General features: G+C 34.6%; 1 protein-coding gene across 6 annotated transcripts; it reads left to right on the top strand.

The window, feature by feature from the left end:
* The first annotated feature begins 1,126 nt into the window (after positions 1–1,126).
* LOC110814540 (uncharacterized) lies at positions 1,127–23,106 on the top strand. Of its 6 annotated transcripts, XM_088212407.1 has the most exons (9): positions 1,133–1,286; positions 12,351–12,559; positions 12,646–12,776; positions 14,714–14,853; positions 20,227–20,976; positions 21,048–21,454; positions 21,804–21,902; positions 21,980–22,114; positions 22,481–23,106. In XM_088212407.1, the coding sequence occupies exons 4-9, from the start codon at positions 14,796–14,798 to the stop codon at positions 22,625–22,627; spliced, it is 1,596 nt and encodes a 531-aa protein (XP_088068533.1). In that variant the 5' UTR covers positions 1,133–1,286; positions 12,351–12,559; positions 12,646–12,776; positions 14,714–14,795; the 3' UTR covers positions 22,628–23,106. The 6 variants fall into 6 exon arrangements, with proteins under 6 accessions (XP_021897718.1, XP_088068533.1, XP_021897717.1 ...); XM_022042023.2 differs by lacking the exons at positions 1,133–1,286; positions 12,351–12,559; positions 12,646–12,776 and adding exons at positions 7,981–8,053; positions 8,156–8,357; XM_022042026.2 differs by lacking the exons at positions 12,351–12,559; positions 12,646–12,776 and having other exon boundaries at positions 1,127–1,286.
* The last annotated feature ends 126 nt before the right edge of the window (positions 23,107–23,232 follow it).

Below are 23,232 nucleotides of genomic sequence, written 5' to 3'. Positions count from 1 at the left end.
CATTATCATTGTTTGGCATGGTATACTCTTGTAATACATAATACGCCTTTTTTTTTTTTTTTTTTTTTCTGATCTTCATAATTCTTTCTTTTGGAAGAAAACCTTCTTTCAGCATAAATAAGCTTTTCTTTTTCTCTCTTCTTATTGGTTACTTACACTCATCTCTTACATGATGCTTTCTATTGAATTATATTGGTGAGTAACATATTATTTAAATATTAATTTATATATATATATATATATATATTTTACTAAGAATTGATTATTTTTTAATACATTTTTTTTAAGTTAGAGAAAGGGGGGGTTAGATGTTTTTAATATATTCAATCTATAATTATCACAATGGTTCAACATGATTATATATAAATGCATATTTTTGTTTATACAACTAGTTATGTATTTTGGGGACAATCCATGCTCACATTTACACATTTATATACTCCACAAACAAAATGATATATACACACACACACATGTATATACTCCATAAATTAAAAAAATAACTCATCTTAAGGCCAATATTTATATACCCCCACAAATTAAATACTAAATTCTACATGTATACCCTCAAAAGCAAACAATAGATGCACACATTTATATAATCCATAAATAAAAAAGTCATGCTTATAATGTATATAAACCAAGTTAGTTCTTGTGCATGTATACCCCCCATCTAAATCATTTAAAATCTTCTCCTACAAAAATAATTTAAATTATTAATAATTTCAAGTATATTAAACATATAAAACGCTAACAACAATATTTTAATACGGTACATTTCTATTTTAACAAATAAAAATTTAGAAAGTTCGAATCTTTTCAATGGCGTTGTGTCCCTAACGTTAGTTTTAAATATTTTTAGAACAATTTTCTGTCACACAAAACAACACATCATTGTTTACGATTCCTCACGGCATCTACAAAGCGGCCGCATGGCATCTGCTCCATAAATTCCTTTCTATCTAACTGTTAGTTTAATTGAGGGACCAAATTGAAAAATAATTAAAAAGTAGGTGCTTACTTCTAAGAATCTTAAACTTAGTTACCAAAATAAGAAAAAGGGCAAAATTCAGAGGACAAATTTACGAATTATCCAATAATAAAATAAGCAGCCCATCAGCGTTGATCTTTCTTGGCACTTTTTGCTTTATAAAAGCAACAAACAAACAGGCGCTGCTATTTTACTTTCTCCACCAAAAGGGCCACCTGTAATTCTTCATCGCTCTCTCTCAACCGCAAGATCATTTGACCATCGACGACTCAACGTCGAATCGGACAGTGAAGAGGTAACTCCCTGCTAAAGAATCATCGTTTTCTGATCATCCGCCGATTGATCGGCCAAACTCCATCCTTTGTTGCGCGTAAACGTTTCCTCACTTTGTTGTTTCAATTTTGTGAAACCTTTTTTTTGTTCGCTTTATTTGCAATTATGGAATTTTGGTTGCCTATATGATTCTTCCTTTTTTCTGTTCGTTGCAGTTTTTATATGGTTATGATGCGATACAATGGTGTGTTTCTTTTGTTTGGTTAAATATCTGGTTAAGATATCGTGATGATTCTTTGCTTTCTCTTCTTTTCTTTTCTTTTTTTCCTGGTTCCTGTGACATTTTAATATGGAATTTCTAGGTATTTCGCAATGCAATCTTGGTTTCTGAATTTGATCATCCTGTAGTTTGTATTTCTTTTCTTGTATACTATTATTTATTATTATTATTTTTAAATTTTGTTATCATATTTATTGTAATTCCATCAATTGGATTATTTCCTCTTAATGTGCTAATGACGTTGCAAAAAATTAACTATGGTTGTTGAATAGGCGATCCATTGGTTATTACTTTCATTTATGGGGAAGTCGATTTGAGATGTCAGTTGTTTTTTTATCTTTGATTTTACTGGGTCATTAGTGGCGTCTTTTTTGGCGCCTCACTGGCTGCTTCATTTGTGGAACTACCACATATATCAGAATTTTCTTCTTAGTGTTCAGTCACTTTGCTTTTGTATCTCTCTTTCTGCCTATTATGAATAAACGTTGATCATTGTGTAATACTGGTAATACGGTTACTTTTCTTCTAATTGGTTGTAAACTGGAGGTTGCATGTATTTGAGATCAAGCTTTCTCTGTAAACGTCATTATACTTGTATGGCTACTTTTTATTTTAGCTTTATTATATTATATCCTAATTATCATATTTTGCTATTTGGATAAAGTTCATTAACTAGCCTTAAAAAATAGCTTCTGTTGTGGATAACATAAGGAAATTAGTATGAAATGCAAACAATTTTATTCAGAGAAAGCATCCTTTCTTTTCTGCCCACTTCCTTTTCACATAAACTGTCTCTTAAGCCATGTTGGTTTAAGATGTTAATATAATGGTAGTAAATAATTTCCCTAACAAATGAAGACGTGAGGAAATTAACTGAAAGTGCTATATCCATGCAGCTGGATTGCAGACTTTTTTTGGCAATTAATAACTTCTATTTCCAAGTTCTAATGGATTACTTTCATTTGTGATTGTGAGTGATAATACTGGATTCCTTTGGCTAGATGCACCTCTCACTATCATTTCTTCTGTTAGGCAGAAATTTCGACAAAAATGTATTTCATTTATAACAAATTTTCTTTTGGTAGTCATAACAAGATTTGGAGTCATGTGCTTGAGAAAAAGGAAGTAGATAAAGAAAACAATTTTTCTTGAGAAAAAAAATGCAAAATAAATTATTTTTAAGACTTAAAGAAGGAGCCGAAAGGGGATAAAGGTCTCATGTCCTGATGGTTTCTCTACGGTTTCTAGCCTTAAATCTTCCTTTTTGGTTCTCATACCTTAAGTTGAAGGTGCTTTTTATAAACGATTTAGACCCATTGGCTTGGTTGACTGTGTTTACAAGCTCATTGTTAAGGCGTTAGCTAGAAGACTTGGGTGGATGATGAGCAGTATGGTTGAAGAGCCTTGGCATGCTTTTGTTGATGGAAGGCAATTTCTAGATGTCTCTAATTGCTAATGATGGCAAATTCTTGTGCTGCTACCGGTGGTTATGAGAGAAGTGTTAATTATGCTTTTCAACTCAATCATTAATTCTTGCAAAGCATCCTAAGATTTCCTAAATTTCTGAGTATGTATATTTCATATTCAATATTTAACTGACAACAGTTTTTCATATATGCAATGACTACTAAGAGAGTTTTTAACATAGGTAAAAATATTAATATGTTGACATTAGATACAAATTGATTGTGGATATATCTCGATGCTTTTTATACATCCATATGAACAAAAATATGGTACAAAACATTATATGTAATTGGACAAATTATATAATAAATTATGACAAAAAATTTATTGGATTTCAAATCGAGTTAAAGTTAATGTGCTCTAAAGTGACTCTGATGTGCAATCTAACAAATATGTTATAATGAGAAAATTTGAGGCTCTTTTTCTTTTGTTTTCTGTTGCAGTATAAAAATTGTGGAAAGTGGAGATAAAAGTTGGACACTGATACCAACTGATTTAGGACGAATGGCGGCTAAACTAACTGTCCTGCAGATAATTCAGAAAATAGAGGAAATTTATGTGAGAAACAGAATATAGATAAGCAAGAAAATTGGGGATCAAGGTGAAGAAATATGAGGAGAAGTAGAATGAATGAGGTAGATTAGAGACAATAACAACTAGAAGAACAAACAAAGAAAGAGATAATAGGGAATAAAACCGTAACAGAAAAAAAATTTATTCATTTTTTCTTCTTTTTGTTGGTAGCTATGACCTTTTTATAGACATCATAAAAGAGAAAATCTAAAAGATTAGTTCCTTTAATATTTAAAAAATTTACATAAAATGAAACTAAAATATTATAATGCCAAAAGAAATTTAAATAATCTTAAAAATAAAAAAATAATAATGATAGAAAATTTATTCCCAAATAAGATCTTGTTGTTCTGCATCACAAAGGATTTTACGTAGGAGGATTCCTTCTCCACTTGCATTTCATCCTTGTGATTGAAGCCCTCAATAGGTTAGCTGTTAAACATGAGGAGTTGCAGATAATTCAGGTCGATTGTGGCAGAGTAGGAGACGGTGGCATAGGTGCCTTCCCTTTTTTTTCTTTATTAACTAATGACACTCTCTTATCTTGCAGGCTTTATAGTAAGTCCTTCCTTAATATCAAATGCATTATTCTATGTTTTTAAGTTGTTGCAGGACTGAAGATTAATCTGGCCAAGTCAGAGATGGTCCTTCTTGGGAAGGGATTGGATATGGAAAGGTTTACCCATATTATGGGGTGTAAGGTGTCCATATTAGCTTCAAAATATTGGGGTTGCCTTTGGGTGCAAATTTCAAAGACAGTTATTTTGGAACCAAGAATGTCTAGATTTGAGTAAAGATTGGCTGGTGGAAAGGATTTCTATCCAAGAAGCAAGCTCACTCATCTCAAGTGCATGTTGTCTAATCTACACATCTATTTCTTCTCCTTGTTTCCTCACATATTCTGACAAAAAAGTTAAGGGGTCTTCAGTGTTGTTTCTTTGGGGTGATAATGAGGGCAATGTTCCACTATGTGACATTGGATTCTTAGGGTTAATCGATTTTGAAAGAAATTTAACTTGGGTTGGGTTGAGTTCAATGGAATGGCAGTAAGCTCCAAGAAGAGTATAGGCTTTTGGAAAGATGTTTGTATGATGGAGCCTCTCTGTATCAACAACTTTCTTATGTGCTCTATTTGGCAAGAAATAAGGAGGCTACTGTGATGGACTACTTCTCCATATTTGCTGGTCACAAGATGTGGCAATTGTGGACCTTCGAAGAAATTTGAGTGATTGAGAGAAAGAAGAAATTGTTTGTCTCCTTCATCTCCTTTCCCTATATAATATGCATCTATCTTTGGTGGACAAGATCGTCTAGAATTTGGGTGCTAGTGGACCCTTCTCTATGAAGTTCTTCTAATGCACTTTGCTCAGCCCTCCCTTACCCGTTACAGTTTTCCTTGAAGCATATTTGGATGCTTAATTTGTAATACAAGATTGGTTTTTTTGCTTGGGAGATAGTGCAAGGGAGGATTCTTACTATTGATAATATCAAGAAAAGAGGGAAGGTTATGCGCAATGGGTGCTGTATGTGCTAGAGAGTGGCTCAGAGATTGAGTCATCTTCCTTTGTGGTGTCTTTTCTCCTATTGCCTTTGATGCGTTGCCTTTTGAGTTTCTTCGCTTGAGGTGGCTGATGGCTAGTTTCATTACTAATGAGATTCGGGCTTGCCGGGATATCTATGGTGATAAGCATAGAAAAAACTCATCTCTTTTATTTCCTTGGCTAAGAGATTGAGTCATCTTCTTTTGTGGTGTCCTTTCTCCTATTGCCTTTAGTGAATTACATTTGAGTTTCTTCACTTTAACTGGGTAATGGCTAGTTTCATTATTGATAAGATTGGCGGCAGGGTGTCCGTGGTGAGAGAGGTCAAGATTTGTGATGCGGTTGTGGAGAGTGTAGTTAGAGCACTAGAATGGCAGGTTTTAATGCAGAGATATTTGAATGACTGGGAGATTGGGGAATACGAGAGCTTACTAAGGATTCTTTCCTGTGTTAAGCTGGATGGTAGCAATGACATTCCTTTCTGGAGTCATATTAAGAATGAATCTTCTATAGTTAAGTCTTTCTATAGGCAGCTCTTCAAGCATGATGACATTAGCTACTCTCTCCCGTACAGACAAATTTGGAAGGCTAGAATTTCACCTTATGTTTCTTTTTTCATATGGGAGGCTAGCTGGGTGTGTATTCTGGCTATTGATAAGCTTAGAAGAAGAGGTAAGAGGTAAGATCATGTTAAATGCCTGTTACTTTTGCAAGAGGGTGGAGGAGACTTGTAACCATGTCCTGCTCTGGTGTCTAGTGGTTTGTAAACTATAGATTATGATCTATAGCCTTCTTGGTATCAGCTGGGCGACATCAGGTTCAACGAGAGATGAAATTTGGGTGTGGAACGATTTGAGTGGCAGAAGGAAGCAAACAGAACTAATTCCAGTCACTATCTTTTGGGTTGTGTGGAATGAGAGAAACAAAAGGGCGTTTGATGAGGTTGATGATGCTGGTGGGTTTAATTTACTTAATAATAGATGGTTCCAGACCCTTAGTTTTTTTTTTTGTTGGGTCACTCTCTTCATTCTTTAGAGGAATTATGGAACCTTGTTGGTAATCTGATTGTTTCCTAAAACTTTTGTAAATGGACAAGCACCCCCTAGGTGCTAATATTAATACATGTACATACTTTTTATTTAAAAAAATAGGGGGTATTTGTGGTGAGAATGAGCAAATGAGTTGTGGTTAGAGGTGAAATGCCACTCGAACTACTGCAGTTTACTCAATGTGCTGGCTGGTATTAATTTGAACAATAGGAAGGATAGGAGGACTTGGAAGTTGGATGAGAATAATGGGTTTTCAGTGAATTCCTACTACACTTTTATAGATAAGGAGGACGATGGTATCAATGTGACAGCCCTATTTAAACAAATCTGGAAAATTTCAGCTCCCCCTAAGATAGCTTTCTTTCTTGGGAAGTGTCTAGAGGAAGTATCTTGACTATTGACATGTTAAAGAGGAGGGACAACTTTCTTGCAAACCGATGTTACTTATGCAAGGCTGATGAGGAAACATGTGACCACATACTATTATTTTGTCCGGTTACACACAGTTTATGGATGGCGGTTATCAGTATGATGTGGGTGAGTTGGGTAATGGCGGGTAACGTTTGTAAAGAATTATGGGCATGGACAGGTTTTTGTAAGAAAAAACATTTATTTTTTATTCCACTTACCATTTTTTGGATTGTGTGGAAGGAAAGGAATACTAGAGTTTTTGAGGGCATTGAAACGGATTTTGTAAACATCAATGATAGATAGTTATATACCTTTGGTTCCATTTTACTTGGTCATGACATATTACATTGGGAAGATTTGGGATGCGTCATAGACCATCTAATTGACTTGTAATTTCTTTGTAACTGGGTGGTACTCCCTTAGTACCTTTGTAAATAATAATACTTTCACCTTTTATTTTTTAAAAAAAAGAAATGCCACTGGTCAAAAAGCTAGCTAGTTCTCATTGAAACACATTGAGGCGCAGCAGTTGACTGGAGGGAAAAATTCATCTCTGTAATAACTCTGTGACTACATTGTTATCTGAAGATAGAGGAACAGAAGGACTTTCAAGGATGTTGCCCTTTTGGTAGAGTTAGGGATTCATGGTTCCCGACATCTTACTTTTAATGAGGATGTTAGGGATCTCATGGACATTTTGATAACGTTGTAAGTTTCTATTCTATAAGTGCATGGCACGTCCTTGGTGCCTTGTTTATATATTTAATGTTTTTGTTCTTTTCAATATGTAGATAAACAAAACGGTAAGATATTTAATGTTCTTGTTCTTTCGGATTTAGACGATCTCCCTTGCTAAAAATCCTCCTTTATGAATTAATAATATTTATTCAGATGAAAGAAAATTGTTGATGAGGTAGACACCGGATAAGATTGGAGGATGGGGAGAGATGAGAAAGGGTTATGTGTGACTGGTGTACGAATGCATAAATAATTATTTTTATTTTCATCATTTATTTACCATATCATGCAATGAGTGGGTACCTATTTCTCATATTAACTCTTCAGTAAAAAATTCATCATCACTACTTATTTTGCCTCTTTCTTATTTTATCAGTAGTATTGTATTAATGCAATAAAATTCATAATTTTAAGTTGTTATACTTGACATTTGGTATTTGATAAGCAGCATAACTTATCATTGTTCTAGTTAATTTGGCCTTGATTAATATCTATAGTTGCAATCAGTATATTTTACTTTTAAGTTGTAGTAGTGTCAATATGAAGATGAAATTTGAAACAGAAAACAAAGGGGTTTAATCTTCATATAACTTTATGTGAAAAGCCAGTGGAAAAGATTAAGAATTTTGAGGTGGGCTGACTCATTTTTCTGTACAGGAAGAAATACTATGGAACAGAGGCATTCTTTATTGTGAAAAAAAACCTTGTTTCTAAAAGTTATGACAAACAGGTGTGGAGCTATGTCTTCTGGCAGCATGCTGCTTATCTTTTACCTCCAGATTTTTTTCATTTGGTGCCTTTTTGCTGATGTGGATTTTATTGAAATTGACAGTTCTTTAGAGGGGAAATGGGTTCCATTTCTTTCACTTTCTTTAGACATCAAGATTCTGATGATGGTTCAAACATGGAACTTTGTTCAGGCTTTGCGAGGCAAGGGTAGAGAAATCTTGGAATTTAGGATAGAAGGGCTATTGCAGATTCAATCAGTAGTTTTTTGCAAGGCCTAAGGAGATAAACCAACATGTTGATGGGATGTTAGTATTTGGAAAGTTTTGTTTTCCATTTTATTTATATTTCAAGAATGTTGGATTCAGAAGTGATTTTATCATCCTACTCTATTGCAAATTAGATGTCTCTCCACTCTGATGGACATATTTGTATCTCTCTAGTCCTTTCTTGAAATCTTACTAACATTGTATATTTTCTTAGAGATCTCAATATCACTTTGTGTATTTGTACTAGTTCTGAATAAAAATATTAGTTTTTTGTGACCTTATGCTTTTTGCTAGAGTTAGTCAAAACACTAAAGAGATGGACAAGCCATTATAGCAGTTGATGGATTATATATTCTAATTACATAAAGAAAGTACTACAAGAGCCCTATAACAGTGTATGCTTATCGTATACTAGAGGATTGGAGATAGAGAAACATTGAATGTTCTGTTTGCTAATCGTTATGAATGAAAGAATCTAATGCATAATCTACTGAACATGAGATTTACTTATGCACTATAAGCTCAGTACGCACAAGAGATGCGTTTGTTAAATTTTATAAATATTCCTGGAAAAATAAGGGAATATAGAAAGCATATATATGCAGAAAACCATGTTAGTTATCTGTAGGTTGGTTATTAATAGGATGACAGAGGAGAAAAGATACAAGTATGCTGATACAGGGAATAGAAAAAAACATTCTAGTGCAGATTTGAAAAATCGGTTGGTATACTGCCCCCTCTGTTAAAGAAAAATAATTCCAAAAGAAGGGCCCTGATCCAACAAAGCAGCAGATAATTTATGTTCAAAACATGGATAGACTCAGAGTATATTTCCTGATTGATATATTCAAAAATCTACAAAATGATTAATAGGTTTAATTTATGGATACTATTATGGAAGTGACCTGCTAACAGGTGATTTGACATTCATATTGTTGGGTGTGTTTTATACCGAAGATTGACATTTTGGAAATTATGGAGTTTGGAGATGACAGTCTTTTATGATTGTGTGGGAGAGGAGAAAGAATTCCTTATCATTTGTTTGCCTAAGTAGACAAGTTAAAAATGGTTCTCTTTAGGTTCATGTATATTAATGTAGATCTTGGGGAGAAATGGTTATATGTTGTTTCTTTTGAGATTTAGGGAACATTTTACAAAAAGGGGACCTTTTGAAATAAACTATTATATTGTAGGAAAATGGCAGCAACTACTCTGGAAAGACGGTGAGTTACTGGTTTTAATGGAAAAACTGTTTCATCTGATTGTCTTGTTCTTTTTTCAGTTATTATTTGTGAAGTTTAAGCTTTTGGTTTTTGCTGGGAAATTCTTTTATTCAAATTTACTATCTTCTTGCTAACTTTAGACTATCTTTTTCAGGCTTTACCAAATCATTTTAGACTCTTCAGGAAACTTGGTCTTTAGGGAACTTTTAAGTGACTAAAGACAAAAGATTTACATTCTGGAAAGCTTTTTGTGACAGCATAATTTTTCTGTGGCTGAACTCTTTATCAAGCAGGCTATCTTACTTAAAAGAAATCGAAGATTTTGGCATTTCCTTCTTTCCATTTGGTTGAAAAGGAAAACAAGTGAAAGTAGACTTTTTCCCTTCACTTTCTTTGTATTTGGTTTGAAAGAAAGCCTGTGGAGTTGACCACTAACTTTTTTCCCTACAAATAAATGTTCCTTCAAGAGTAATCATGCACATTTCATAGGAAATTCAAGGTGAAAAGGGTTTAACATGCTATAACCTAAGGGTTTCAGAGGAAATATTATAAGCCAAACACTTCAAGAAAATTATTTTCTTTTCCTTTTGCTCTAATTTTCTCAAGAAAACATTTTCAGACCATTTTTATGGAAATCAAGATAGCTTAAGTTTTGCTTCTTTCATGTTCCTTGCTTTTATAAAGTATACTTATTGGAACCATTGGGCCATTTATAACATCTCTACTTTTCTTTCATTCTCCAGGTGAAGAGCAGTGTTTATATCTCTTGAGAAGAGTTAATCCTTTTGCCTTTTCTCTTTTCAACAAAATGAATTTTTGAAACAGATATTCAACTTTCTAAAGTTTAGAAATTGCTTAAAGTAATCGTTTATATCCCAGCTCAAATATCTTTTGCTTTAAGTGGCTGTCATAGGCCTCAAATATTCTTTTTAAGTTCAGTTTCTTTTTTTTGTTCTCTCTAGGGGAAAACAAATCCAATTTGGTTTCTTCTACCACTATTTGAATAATTAGCTTTTTTTGAAATATCTATTTGAATATTACCTCATATGTTTTAGGCTCAAATTAATTGAGTTCAATTTGCAATTAAAGGAGGACATGTTCTTAGATGCTTCATATGGTTTGGAATAGGATGATCTTCATGTCTCTTTGAGCTAAACCCCATGGTTTCTTTAGGGCGATGCTTCTATCTACATTACAAAGGGATTAGATCTCTATTTTCTCTTAAGGCTTTGTGCTCTCTCTCTCTCTCTCTCTCTCTCTTGTTTTTTTACTGGTTGGACGATATCTATTGCTCTCCTCTTTTATAACTTCTCTTTCTCTCTAATAAACTTTTCTTTATCAAAAGAAGAAATAATATTGCTTCACTTCCACGTTTTTTTAATCTTCATGTAGGTTTAGGTGATTCGTAAAATGCATATTTGTTTATGATGCAAGGATTATTGTTTTAACTCTTCTTTCTTCATTTGAGATTACTTGAAAGCTTTTTTTCTTTCCATTTGAAAATGTTTGATTTATTAACAGGGACAGATAAATGAATAAGATCTGCTTCCAAAATGAGTGAACTTGCTTGCTGTTGAGCCCACATCCCTTTCCAGTTTGCCTGAAAACAGTGTTTGGAGCTAACTGATTCATCAGTTTCATTCTAGATCCACAAATACCACTTCTCTCTCTCTCTCTCTCTCTCTCTCTCTCTCTCTCTCTCTCTCTCTCTCCTTCCATTTCCTTTTTGCTAAATAGTCATCATAAAATTCTTATGTATGTGCAATGACCAAATTCTTCCAGTATTACAAATGGGGCCTCTAAACGAATGTGAACATTTAGAGGGTCTTTGGAGGGGCAACTGACTCTTCAACTCCCAATTTTCCCATCATTTTTGTATATCGTCCTATCATAAAACCCCGATGCACCAGTTTTTTTGCTTCTCCAACAATTCTCGTACTTGGAATATTCATTTTCTTCGTAGTTTGAACAAAAGAGAAACTGATGAGCTTCTTACCATGTTAAGCTTATCAAAACCTTTTCAATCCTCTCAGCAGCCTAATTGTTGGGTATGGAGTCTTGAATCATCAGGTACATATACGTATAAATCGTTTTTTGATCACATACCTAAAAACCCTTATTGTTATCATAGCATATTCACCAAAGCATTCTGTCAAGTCAAGATTCCTTTAAAAAGTGAAGAATTTCGTATGGGCAGCAATTATTAATTGGCTAAACACCAACAAGCTGTTGCAAGTTCGTAAGCCTGACATGTGTATAATGTGTCATAAAGGATGAGAGACGCATAATCATCTCTTTCTACAATGTGAGGTGGTGTGGAAGTTATAGAACAGATTATTTATTTGACACATTTAACTTATCGTGGGTCACTCCTTTGGATTGTTTCATCAACATTAATATTGGTGGTTTGTGGCAGGAAGAAGGCTAGACCACTATGGCAACTAATGTTGTTTGCAGGTCTTTGGACAATTTGATTAGAAAGAAATTGGCAAACATCTAACAACCAATCTTTGCTAGACATGTTTATTTGGGAAAAAATGAATTTTATGGCTTCCCTGTGGGACAAGGCTCTTACTATCCTTTATAAGAGCTGGGATGTTATAGTCATGTGATCTGTTATATTTTCTTTGTTATCTAATTTTTACTCTGTTTTGTTCTTTCTCTTCTGCTTCAGCTGGATAACTTATCCGTCATTTTCTTTATAATGTTCTCATATTTTTCTCAATAATACCTATTTTTCTATTAAAAAAAAAGGAATGTGAACATCTAGTTTATCTACTCTTTAATCTATGAAATTTTGCCATTGCAGGTCCTTTTCTCCAACTTATCCATTCACTTAGAAGTTGGAGTTTTAGTAGCTGGTTCTCTAAATGATGGATGTGATCTAATAGATAGATAGTTAATTTCATCCATGTCAGTATATAGCTAAAATGCAATAGTGTTGCATTGGAGGCGCTTTTGAGAAAACTGATCCGAGAAGAAAGGATTTACATTTTCTAAATCCTTTATTCATACAAGGTTAACGGCAATTACATGCTAGAATTCACTTATTTGCTGCTGAAAAATTGCAGTAAGTCCAATAACTTTTTTACTTTGATTAAAAGGAAGGGTTTTATAACATCTTCTTCACAATGGAGACAACAAAGATACTTGACTTACTGCAAGCTTGGAGGGTTTCCCAAATTTATCTTGTAAAAACTGTTGATCTCAAAGACGATATGGCCATAGAACTAGTGTATGTCTTGAGGTGCATTCTCTCCATTTGTGATGATTATTCTAGGGTGTGAAAGAACCGAGTTTGCTTTTTATATTCACATTACCTCATGCTGAGCTAAGACGATTTTCTTGCATGAAATTGTAATATCTCTTGTGGTATGATTTCTCTCACATGATTTACGATTTCATTAGAATCCATGGGGCAACCTAGGCGTTTTATCATAAAATATTTTGATGACTTTTCCAAGGAGGTTTTATCATGAATTCTGCAAATATTAAGTGATCCATTCTGCCATCAATTTACTAATATTATTGCATACCATGGATTCCCGAAAGAAAGTGGTTATTGTAATCAGTTGCAATCTAAATCTTGGGGTGCTGTAAGAGACTGTATGATACAGCCAGAAAATATGATATCTCTGAATCCTGTGCAGAATTTTCTTAATTTAAAACTTGCTTGCCTAAATGATGAAAGGCTTGCTGTTTGTCTCCTTTTATATGCTGCCCATAGTTTGAAGCAATAAAATGTTAAATATAGGTTGTTGATTCCATGAGATGAGAGAGTATAGTCACTATGTGATTGGAATCTGCACTGATGGAGGCAATTACTCATCCAGAGAAGTGTTGTTCCCAAACTATGTCTTTAGGATTCACATGGCTACTGAATTGAATTTGATGAGCAAGATGATTACTTGGATACTTGTTCAAGTTTGTGCAATGGTCATGTCCTTGTGCTTCTATGAGGCATTAATGGGTTATGGTTTTGTTGGGAAAATGATAAAATCTGTGTGCAAATGAAGTTGGATTTATCAATTGATAAGATTATTATACTCTATGCCTGTCCTGATTATTTTTTCGCCCAACCTTTCTTTAGCATTGTAGTTATACCATTTCCTTTGAATTATCATTTTGCTGGTAAATAGTGACTTTGTGTTCCAAATATGGTGGATTTATGAGTGCATCTGAAATTGTTTCAAAGTTTCATCTGATGATAAAACATCAAGCCTTCCGTAAAATTACCGTCAACAAGTGACTGCACTGCTCCTAGCATGTTCCTCTTTCTGCATCTGATGATTTTCTCAAGATTTTGAAGTTGAAAGTAACTCTAGAAGCAAATGAGTTAGTGGTATATGAAATCTTGTAGACAATAATTTGAAGAACAGTTGCTAACCAAGTGATCTTATTGGTGTATTGCCACGGCACTTGTTTGTTTCTTCTCAATAAATGGAAAAAGTTCCGTCCCTTTGGTGGCATATGTTTATGTCCAGAGGTGGTTGGATAAGTTTTACTTTTATCAAGAACATAACAGAATGCTTCACTTAACATTTCAGTTACTGCTGCAGTAACTTGAAGGAAAGTTCTGACAAATATCTTCCCCTTGTAACCATTGGATATTTTGTGAATCCATATTTTGAGATTTTTTTCCTATGTTTTCCTCTACTGGGGCAATCATTAGGGCTATGTTAATTTTATTCTCTCGGAAGATATTTTTTACCAATATAGGAAATTCTTTCATTTTGTCATGAAGGGTAGAGAACAAATAAAGGAGGTGTTTTCTGCTAACCAGAATTTATTGTTTTGGTTCCTTTCGTTTGTAGTCTGACTAGTTTGAACAAGCCTTTGAGAGATTTGTGTCATAGTTAAACCTTAGTAGTTATTGTAGTAGCAATTCCGTCCTTTGTGCTATATTAACAGACCTTACTATGTGGCTGACTTCTATAGAGCAGTTTAATTTTCTGTGGAAGTTTCTTAGAAAAACTAATTCTTTGGAGCAAAAATCTATTGGTTACTTTTCTTTTTCTCTCAGATTTGAACTCATGATAAGGATAGCATTTCTTTGCCAATTAATTTTCTTACTTATTCATGTAAGCTTGTGTTATGAAGATTTTTTTTGTATTTATGACACTAATGATCATCGATATTCATTTATGCAAATGCATATTGGTGTTTTTGCAGATCTTGGCTGTAGAATGTGAAATATTGTATTGTGGGGGCTATAGAACGGAGACGTCTAACCCACATATTGCAATCATTTGAGATGGGTCGAGATCGGAACCACAATAATATGACAGCTGAACATTCTAATATTCACATGGGTACTGGATTTCTTTGTTGACTTTATATATTCCTTGTTCAGTGTCTTTGCTGACAATCCTCAAATTCTTTCATTTTATTGACATTTTAGAAATGATTTGAGGTTAGGAAAATCTAAGAAAGATTCCTTATATGGTTCAAGAAGGCTATTGAACTTTTCTCCACTAACGGACTATTGTATATCTTAGCATCTTTTTTTAATTGAACTCCAATATGAAGCTTTAAGATCCCTTTAAGTTTTTGCTTTAGACATCTTGAGGAGGGAAAATTTTTATAAACCATTGTTTACATTGCAAGGGAGACATTAAATCCCATTAATTGTCCTCCTACTATCCATGGACAATACATCTATGAGTTTGCCAGTATCCATTCTGGGTGTCCTGTTGCCATGCAGAGGAGATTTAGTTTCTTAGATTTCCTAAACAAATTAGGAAATATATTTTTTTGGATTTGGTATTCATTGTAATAGTATGGGTAAAATAAAGGTTTTAGTAGTTGCAATGAGGTGATGTTGAGGACCAGCCCCATGGTAGGGGAACCTGCCATTAGATCTCTGGCTAAGATGAAAAGGCTTTTATTAGCTTAGCATGCGTAAGTTTATAACGTGCAAGGGTCAACTTTGGTGGGAGGTAATAAGAAGCTAAGTATGGAACTGAAGGGGAGGTGTCGTAGGAATTGTGTTGATGGAGATTACCTATGGAACTAATTTATGGAGATGGATAAGAATGTTTAGGGCTTGTTCTCAGATCAGGTGGTTTTATATGGTATTTCTGAAGATACATGAATTTTGGGAGGATAGGTGGTTGTGGAGATAGAACATTGAGCATTTGATGGTTTTTTTGTTGATCAATAACGAAAATGTGGCAGTTTATGACTTATTAGAATTCATTTCGGATAGCCAAGTGACTTGGAATATTCAACACTCTAGAAATCTTAATGGCAGGGAGATTGAGTTCTTTGGTTTGATGGCATTGTTATCCAAATGCCAGATGGATCCATCAAAAGATGAGCTGCCCAATGTGATCCCTAGCAAAGATAGAAAGTTCTAAGTGAAATCACATCACAGCATATGCGATCAGAGTGAACAGGCCTTCAAATTCCATGGAAGTAGATATGTGAGAGCATGACATCTCCCAAGATTGTTTCTTTTCTTCATGGAAGGAGCTTCGAAAAGGATTTGGCCACAAAAAGTGTTAGGAAGAAAGGAAAGAAATTTATCAATGGACCTCCTATGTGCCTATAGGAATAAAAATTCCCCAACCATCTTCATTTTTGGTTTTTGGAGAGTAGAAGGTTGTGAGATTCTCCTTTAGGTCTTCTCAACTTGTCTTTGTTTGATTTCGGTTGGTAGCAGAGGAGCTATGGGCTTGAATTAGGCGAGCAATTTGAAAGAAAAAATATCATCAATTCGCAAGCACCAAGAGAGTGCAACTTGTGTACAAGATTTACCTGTTAAGCAAAATATCTAAGGTTCCCAAGATCCTAAAAAGGACAAAGAGGATGACCTTTAATCAAAAAAGGGTCTGGAACAAAGTTTTTTGAATTTATTAAAATTTGACTCAGTGTCCTCAAAAAGCTTTCCTATTCCTTTCCTTTCAGATACCCCAGAACATATCCAGACCTCTTATCCCTACAGGCTCCCTTCGTTGCCCTAATCTCGTTCCACACTAAACCAGATGTTATCCAATTGGTACCCAACAAACAATAGACTAATATCCATAAACGAAAGGAAAATGGATACTACAGCAAGATATGGTCACACAATTCTACATCACTCTTTATATAGACAGCAGCCATTAACCGAAACTCTTCCCTTCTTAATCAACTTTTCCGAAGTTAGGTTACACTCCCTAGCAGTCTCCCAAGCAGAAAAAGATCCACCCACCCTAGGCGACGCATTTACCTCCAGACCAGCTTTGCAAGCAGCTCCATACTAGTTTCATTCTTATTCACTAGATGCATGTAAAAAGTCTTAACAGCAAAGAGCCCTTTGGAGTTAAGCAGAGAAAAGAAATTCTTAATTCCTATACCTAATCATATCTTTTGGGTTATTTAGAGAAAAGAAAAAGAGGATTTATGAGGACACCTGGTTCTTTTGATAGAACCAGAGCTTATTGGTACCGTACCCAGAGTAATTTTTCTATATGGCGTTCTATTTTGAATGGAGAGAATTTGAGAAACCTTATAGATATTTTGCTGTCTGATCATTTGTAAAACCCTTTGGATGTGTTAGCACCTCATTGGTGCTTGTTAATATTATATTTCTCCTGTTATCTTAAAAACAGGGTAAGATAAGTGGTAAGATAAAATTAGGGTCTACAAGTACTCTTGTGATTTCTTCCGATAGAACACGTTATTGATGGAATTTATATTGGGCATATATATTTATGCTTTATGATTGTGTGATGCAACTGTGTTTTATTTTTTTTGGTGCAATCAAAGCACACTATTTTTTTTAAATAAAAAATATGGTGTGATTCAATCATTCACAAGCACCAAATGGTGTCAACCCATTTACAAAGAATACTTACACGTCAATTAAAATATCAATAAAATCCTCAAAATCCTCCATTGTGTAAAGAGAATGATCCATAATCAAATACCAGGATCTGAAATCATTTATCTCCGACCTTATTAAATTATCTTCTAACTCCTCGTAAGCTCTCCTATTCCTCTCTTTGCATCCTATCCAAAATATAGGATTCCGAGTAACTCATAAACCAAGATTCACAATTTATACACAAACGGGCAAAAGGAAAATATGATTACAGGATTCCATCTCCCTCTTACATAAGAAACATCTGTTCTTCAATAGTAAGGATACATCCACGACCTGCTTCTCACTCAAAGAAAGCAATTTTAGGTGGAGTATTAACCTTTAAGATTTGCCGAAAAGAAAAACTAGTGTCTAGAATCCCATTTTTAGTCAAATAATTATAGAATAATCTGATCGAGAAAGACCTAGCATTGAGTCTCCAAATAAGTTGGTTGTTACTCTCATTGCATGTAGTGGTAGAGAGTGTACGGAGGAGAGTTTCATAATTATTGACTTCTCAATTGTTGAGGTTTCTTATTACTTCCACATACCACTCTCCTTCCTCCCTATTATCTCTATATGACTCGTGTACTGAGATATTCTTGTGCTGTCTAATATCATATATTTGGGAAAACTGTTATCTGAGTGATCCCCTTTAATTAAGCAGCATGCCAGAAGCGAACTTTGTCCCCCATGACAACCCTTTACCTTATACAATTTTAGAATTTGTTCCTACCCATGCATGCTTTTTTCCACATTTCTTTCCAATGCATGATACTTAAGGGATCCTAGGTATGATACCTAGTTACTTTGACAAGAAAGTGAACTAGGATTTTTGAAGTAAAGTAGAAGAAGGTAGTGTTAAATAGGTATGGAATCAAATTCCATATGGGAGTTAATTGAAATAAAGAATGTAAGAAGTTTTCAATCCCACTTTATTTCGCTGAGGGGAATAAAGTTAGGTGGAAGTTTACTAATATCATTGAAAAATCCTTCAATATATATATATATATTTTAAATATAAAATGTGGAAAGTGCATTGATATAGGCTCCAAGGGGGTGTCACTCATGTACAAAATTTACAAGTCAATCAATGTATCAACAAAGTCCCCAAAATCTTCCATAAAATAAAGAGAATGAGTTCGTAACAAAAAACCAAGGGTCTAAGAACCATCTATTCTTAAGGATATCAAAACCATTTACATCCTCAACCATCAAGAATTTTTCTATTCCTCTCCTTCTATACCATCCAAAAGATAGAGAATGGAATCATATCCACTTGTTTCCTTTGGCCACTAATGCCCTTCCATGCCCAAATTTCTTCTCTCACTGAACCTTTCATACCCAACTGATGTCAAACACCCAATGAACTATAGTCCACAATTTATAAATCGCAGGACACCAAAGCAAAACATGATTACAAGTCTCCTAAGCCCTCTTACAAAAATAACAAGAATTGACCAGTATCTTTCCCATTTCTCTCAAATTTTCAATAGTCAAAAAACATTTTCTGCTAGCCTCCCAAGTAAAAAACGAAACACAGAGAAGGGCGAAATATCCTTCAGTATTAAAAGATATGCTACAAGTTATAAATAAAATTGTTAGTTAATAACTTCACCAGAAAAATACTGTTGACTAAGTAATGCAAATTTCTCAAGAGTTGGACAAAAAGTAAGAGGAGTTACAAGGGTTTCACTTAACTCTCTTTGACTCTCTCTAGAAATTTTCTTATAGAATTATTATCAAACCATACCTTCCTTCACCTCTTGTGTTCCTCAGAATGATAAACTACCGACATACTGTAAGGTTGTGTTTGATTCAACTCCCATTTAATTTATAGTTAATAAGCCACAACTCAACATTGTGTTTTTTTAGATGATAAGGGATGATAGAAATAGAGGAACTTTGGGCCATAGGAGCCCTTTTTAATCAGATATAGATGGTTAGAAAATTTTCAATTTTGCTTAATGGGCATTATTGCATAGATGAAGAAGATATTCTGATGTTCATAGAGTTGCAGGTCTTCTGAATTTAGACACCCCCACCTTAGTGTGCCTCTGTGAGTAACATTTTTTCTTATGGAAAAACTAATTAATTAACTTTTACGGGGCCTTTTACATTCTAAAGAGAATTTTAAATTTCCAAGCTCTTAACTAGGAATAAAGCCCTGCTGACTGCCATAGTGGCCCCTGATACTTACATCAATTACATTAATATTTCCCCAAAAACACGAATAACTTGCTCCAAATCCACCATCCTTATAGGGCCCCTTCTCCTGTAATATGTTAAGGAGAAACACACTCTCATTTGTTCCTTCATTGTGACATTGTTTGAGCTATGGATGGGTATTTTTTAATTTGTTCAGTTGTCACTGGGACTTGCCCCCAACAGTAATTACTATGCTTAATGCTTTTATCAAAGAGACAGGAGCGAGCAAAGAAGCCAAACCATTTGGCAAGGTATTCTTTTGGCAGGCCTATGGTGTGTGTGGCTTGCTCGCAATTCTAGAATCTTTAACAATAGACATACTCCTTATTCTAAGCTGTGGGAGAGGGTTACTTTCTCAGCTTCCTTGTGGCCGAAGTGCATGGTTACTTTCATGACATTAGCATCTCCAATCTCCATTATAGCTGGAATTTATTTGTTCACAGCATGTAGCCTTTGTATTATGTTTTTTTCTTTTCCTTGGCTTCTTTGGGTTTCTTTTTTTCTTTTATTACTGAGGAGAATGTCTTATTCTCCTTCACAGTAATTCTTTCTCTCAATGCCAATAAAGTCTTCTTTTATCTCAAAAAATATTTCCTCCAGAGTCACTTTTAAACATTTTCATATATTGCAGGAAGGGCTGTAGCTCCAGAGAGTTCTTCTCTTGTTTATTCAGTGGATAATATCCCACAAAGAGGACAATATTGTTATTCACAGCGAGAATTAGACACCAGAGTTGTGGAGCAATTTTCATCAGGTTCCAGAGTAGGAGATCTGTATTCTTATGCTTCTCCTCATCCAGGCCTTTCTTATAATTGCTTCCCTAACATTCCAGCTGGAGGGAGGTTATACAATGTCCCAGATAATGATCCTCGCCATGTTCCTTCCAGTTGCTACAATAGGCATACCATTCATGAAGTTCAAGATGATTCATTTCATCACACAGTGAACTCTGAAAGAGGACCATTTAAGAGGAAAAGTTCCACCTTTTCTGCAGAAGGTGAGAGGGGCAGTGGTAGGAGATTCTTTGGTGCTGGAAGTTCCTCAAACTCATATGGACATGAGTCAGGAAAACCACCAGTCTATTACCAATGTCACCCAACAAGTTCCAGTAGCTTACCTCGCTATAGGGGTGGCAGCCTTTCAATTGGTACAGACCATGCTGCAGCCGCAAGGAACGTGAGAAGCCGGTCTAGAATTAATTTAGAATCCAACTCAAATAGAAATTTTTCTAGTTATTCTTCACATCATTATTGTCCAATACCTCATCAGTTGAATCATTCTGGGCCTATGGATATTAACTATCTCAATTCTGATGCAACTGCTTATAATCATAACCATATTGCTGCTGCTCCTCCAGCTCCTGGAAGGTTTCAAACTACAGGTTAGTTGATGATGCATTTCTTCTTATTCTCGCTTATTTCAATATTTACTAAAATATTTAGATAATTGCAGTAAATACTGGGTTAAGACATGAGATGAATCGGCATTTTGTTGGAGGAAGCAGTGTAGGGACTGATGGGTTCAATCATGATAGCATTTCAAGCAGAAATCACATTCCAGTTTCTCCTCATCCATTTGGTTCCCATTCCCAGGCCTTGAGGGCCGACCATAGTCATTGTTCTTGGAGGCCTATTCCTTCATACATGTCTGAGTCAGGTTCCTCTCACTTCAGACAAGAGGCAGGCCGACCAGAACGTGGTCTGCAGCTTCTTTCAGAAACCTATGCTTCCAGATTTTCGAGACCGTTTTCTACAGGAGGTTGGCATAACGATCTAAGAGACATAAGTTCAAGGATGGACACTGAGAGATTCCAATCACAACCAAATGCATTGAACCCGCTTGATAGAATGAACTCTGAGGTGTGCAACTTTCAATTTACAATCATGTCTTTTGGGACCAGAAATTAGTATATACTTATTGGATGTTAAATCACTCCAGTTGGTCTTCAAACATCTTGGGGAACATGTATACTATTATCAATGGGAAAATATGTGATTATTAGGTAAACAATCATTATAAATTGCAAATGTTCATCTGTTTCAATCTGGAAGGTTTATAAATTTGAATTTGCATTTTCTTTGTGAGGATATAACCATCTCTGCCATCCTTACTCCTTCCACGGTGTGAACCAAAATTTTGCTAGATATATAGCAGTTTTCTTGCCGTTTCTTGACTGAACGTGAACATCTAATCTGCATTTTCTTACAGACACTCATGATGGATGATCGGTTATCTTTATATGAGTCCAGAAATTTCTTTGATCAGTATAGGGACATGAGGCTGGATATCAACAATATGAGCTACGAGGTTATTTTATTCAGTTGTCACCTTGATTTATTATGGTGTTTTTGTAGCTTTCAAGTAACATCTATTGTTGCTTGCAGGAACTGCTTGCTCTTGGAGAAAGAATAGGTAATGTCAGTACAGGATTGTCTAAAGATGTGATTTCAGCATGCTTGAGGAAAGAAAGATGCATTTCAGATGGAAACCAGGAGGGAGCAACTTGCACAATCTGCCTTGTAACTAGCGAAATCCTTGCTTTTTTAACTGGAAAATATTTTATATGCATGGAGGATGTAGACATAAATCATTACTAGAATGAGTAGTATGCAAATGTAATTAGATTGCAGTGAAGGCCCCATCACTAGGTCATGAGTTATAAAGGAGTCAAACAAAATATTTCCAAAGCTTGAATATTAGAAAGTTCAATCCTCCTTAATATACGGGATACCTGATTTGGAAATCCCATTATATGAAAATTGATTTGATGTGCTTTGATTAGTTTTTTAATTCTTCTTTTTGTACGAAGTATATATACTTATGTATATGTTTTTTCTCAATAGATAAGAAATTCAGTATATATTGTTTGCAATTGCAATTGACAGGAAAACTACAAGAAGGATGAGGAAATTGGGACACTAAAGAACTGCAGTCACGAGTACCATGTGGAGTGCGTAGAGAGATGGTTGTTAACGAAGAATACCTGTCCCATTTGTAAAGCTGCTGCTTTTACAGATTGTTCGGAGGATTAATTTGTTTGTCATTTCCTCTACAACATCATGAAAATTTCTGTAAATATCATTCAGGCAACTGAATTGTAGACTAGGTTTGGATTGCAAAGCTTTTGCTGTCTCTGTTTAACTTTCTGGGAACAGAGCAACATGAGTATAGATATATGTATGCCCAGAAATCAGTTCGTTGATTTTGGCATGGGATCTTGTATGTATGCATGAACCATTAATATTAGAGTTTCATATGGCAAGAATTATGCAAGCTTCAAACTGGCAATTATCAGAAAAAAGGACTCAGAATCTGACACACGATCTGCGGAGAGGATGCAAGTGCTGAGTCTATATGCAGGGGATTGTTCCTATTACTGCAGTGAGAGAATCTGATGCACTTTGTGTAATTTTAAGTCTTAGGTTGATGAATTTTTCTAGTTGAAAGATTTTCTGTATGAATAAAAATATATTTCAGGTAATCAAATCTAATTCTAATTGTTTTATTCTAATAGTGGTGCTCGGACTTTACATATTTAAAATTCAGAAATTTTTCACAAAAATAAGAAAATACTAAGTAGCAATTTCCAATTTCTTTTTATATAGATCATAAATAATAAATCATAGATAACGTATAC

This window comes from Carica papaya, chromosome 2 (genome assembly GCF_054855325.1).
Source record: "Carica papaya isolate Zhongbai chromosome 2, ASM5485532v1, whole genome shotgun sequence".
In the NCBI taxonomy this organism is placed as follows: Eukaryota; Viridiplantae; Streptophyta; class Magnoliopsida; order Brassicales; family Caricaceae; genus Carica; species Carica papaya.
This window is presented reverse-complemented; position numbering and strand designations above follow the sequence as displayed.

Bases quoted from the DNA above. Each gene is read 5' to 3' on its own strand.
- LOC110814540 (XM_022042026.2), top strand. From the start codon at position 14,796: ATGGGTCGAGATCGGAACCACAATAATATGACAGCTGAACATTCTAAT. The intron at 20,977-21,047 runs GTTAGTTGATGA...AGATAATTGCAG, and splicing joins TGGAAGGTTTCAAACTACAG to TAAATACTGGGTTAAGACAT. The intron at 21,455-21,803 runs GTGTGCAACTTT...ATTTTCTTACAG, and splicing joins TTGATAGAATGAACTCTGAG to ACACTCATGATGGATGATCG.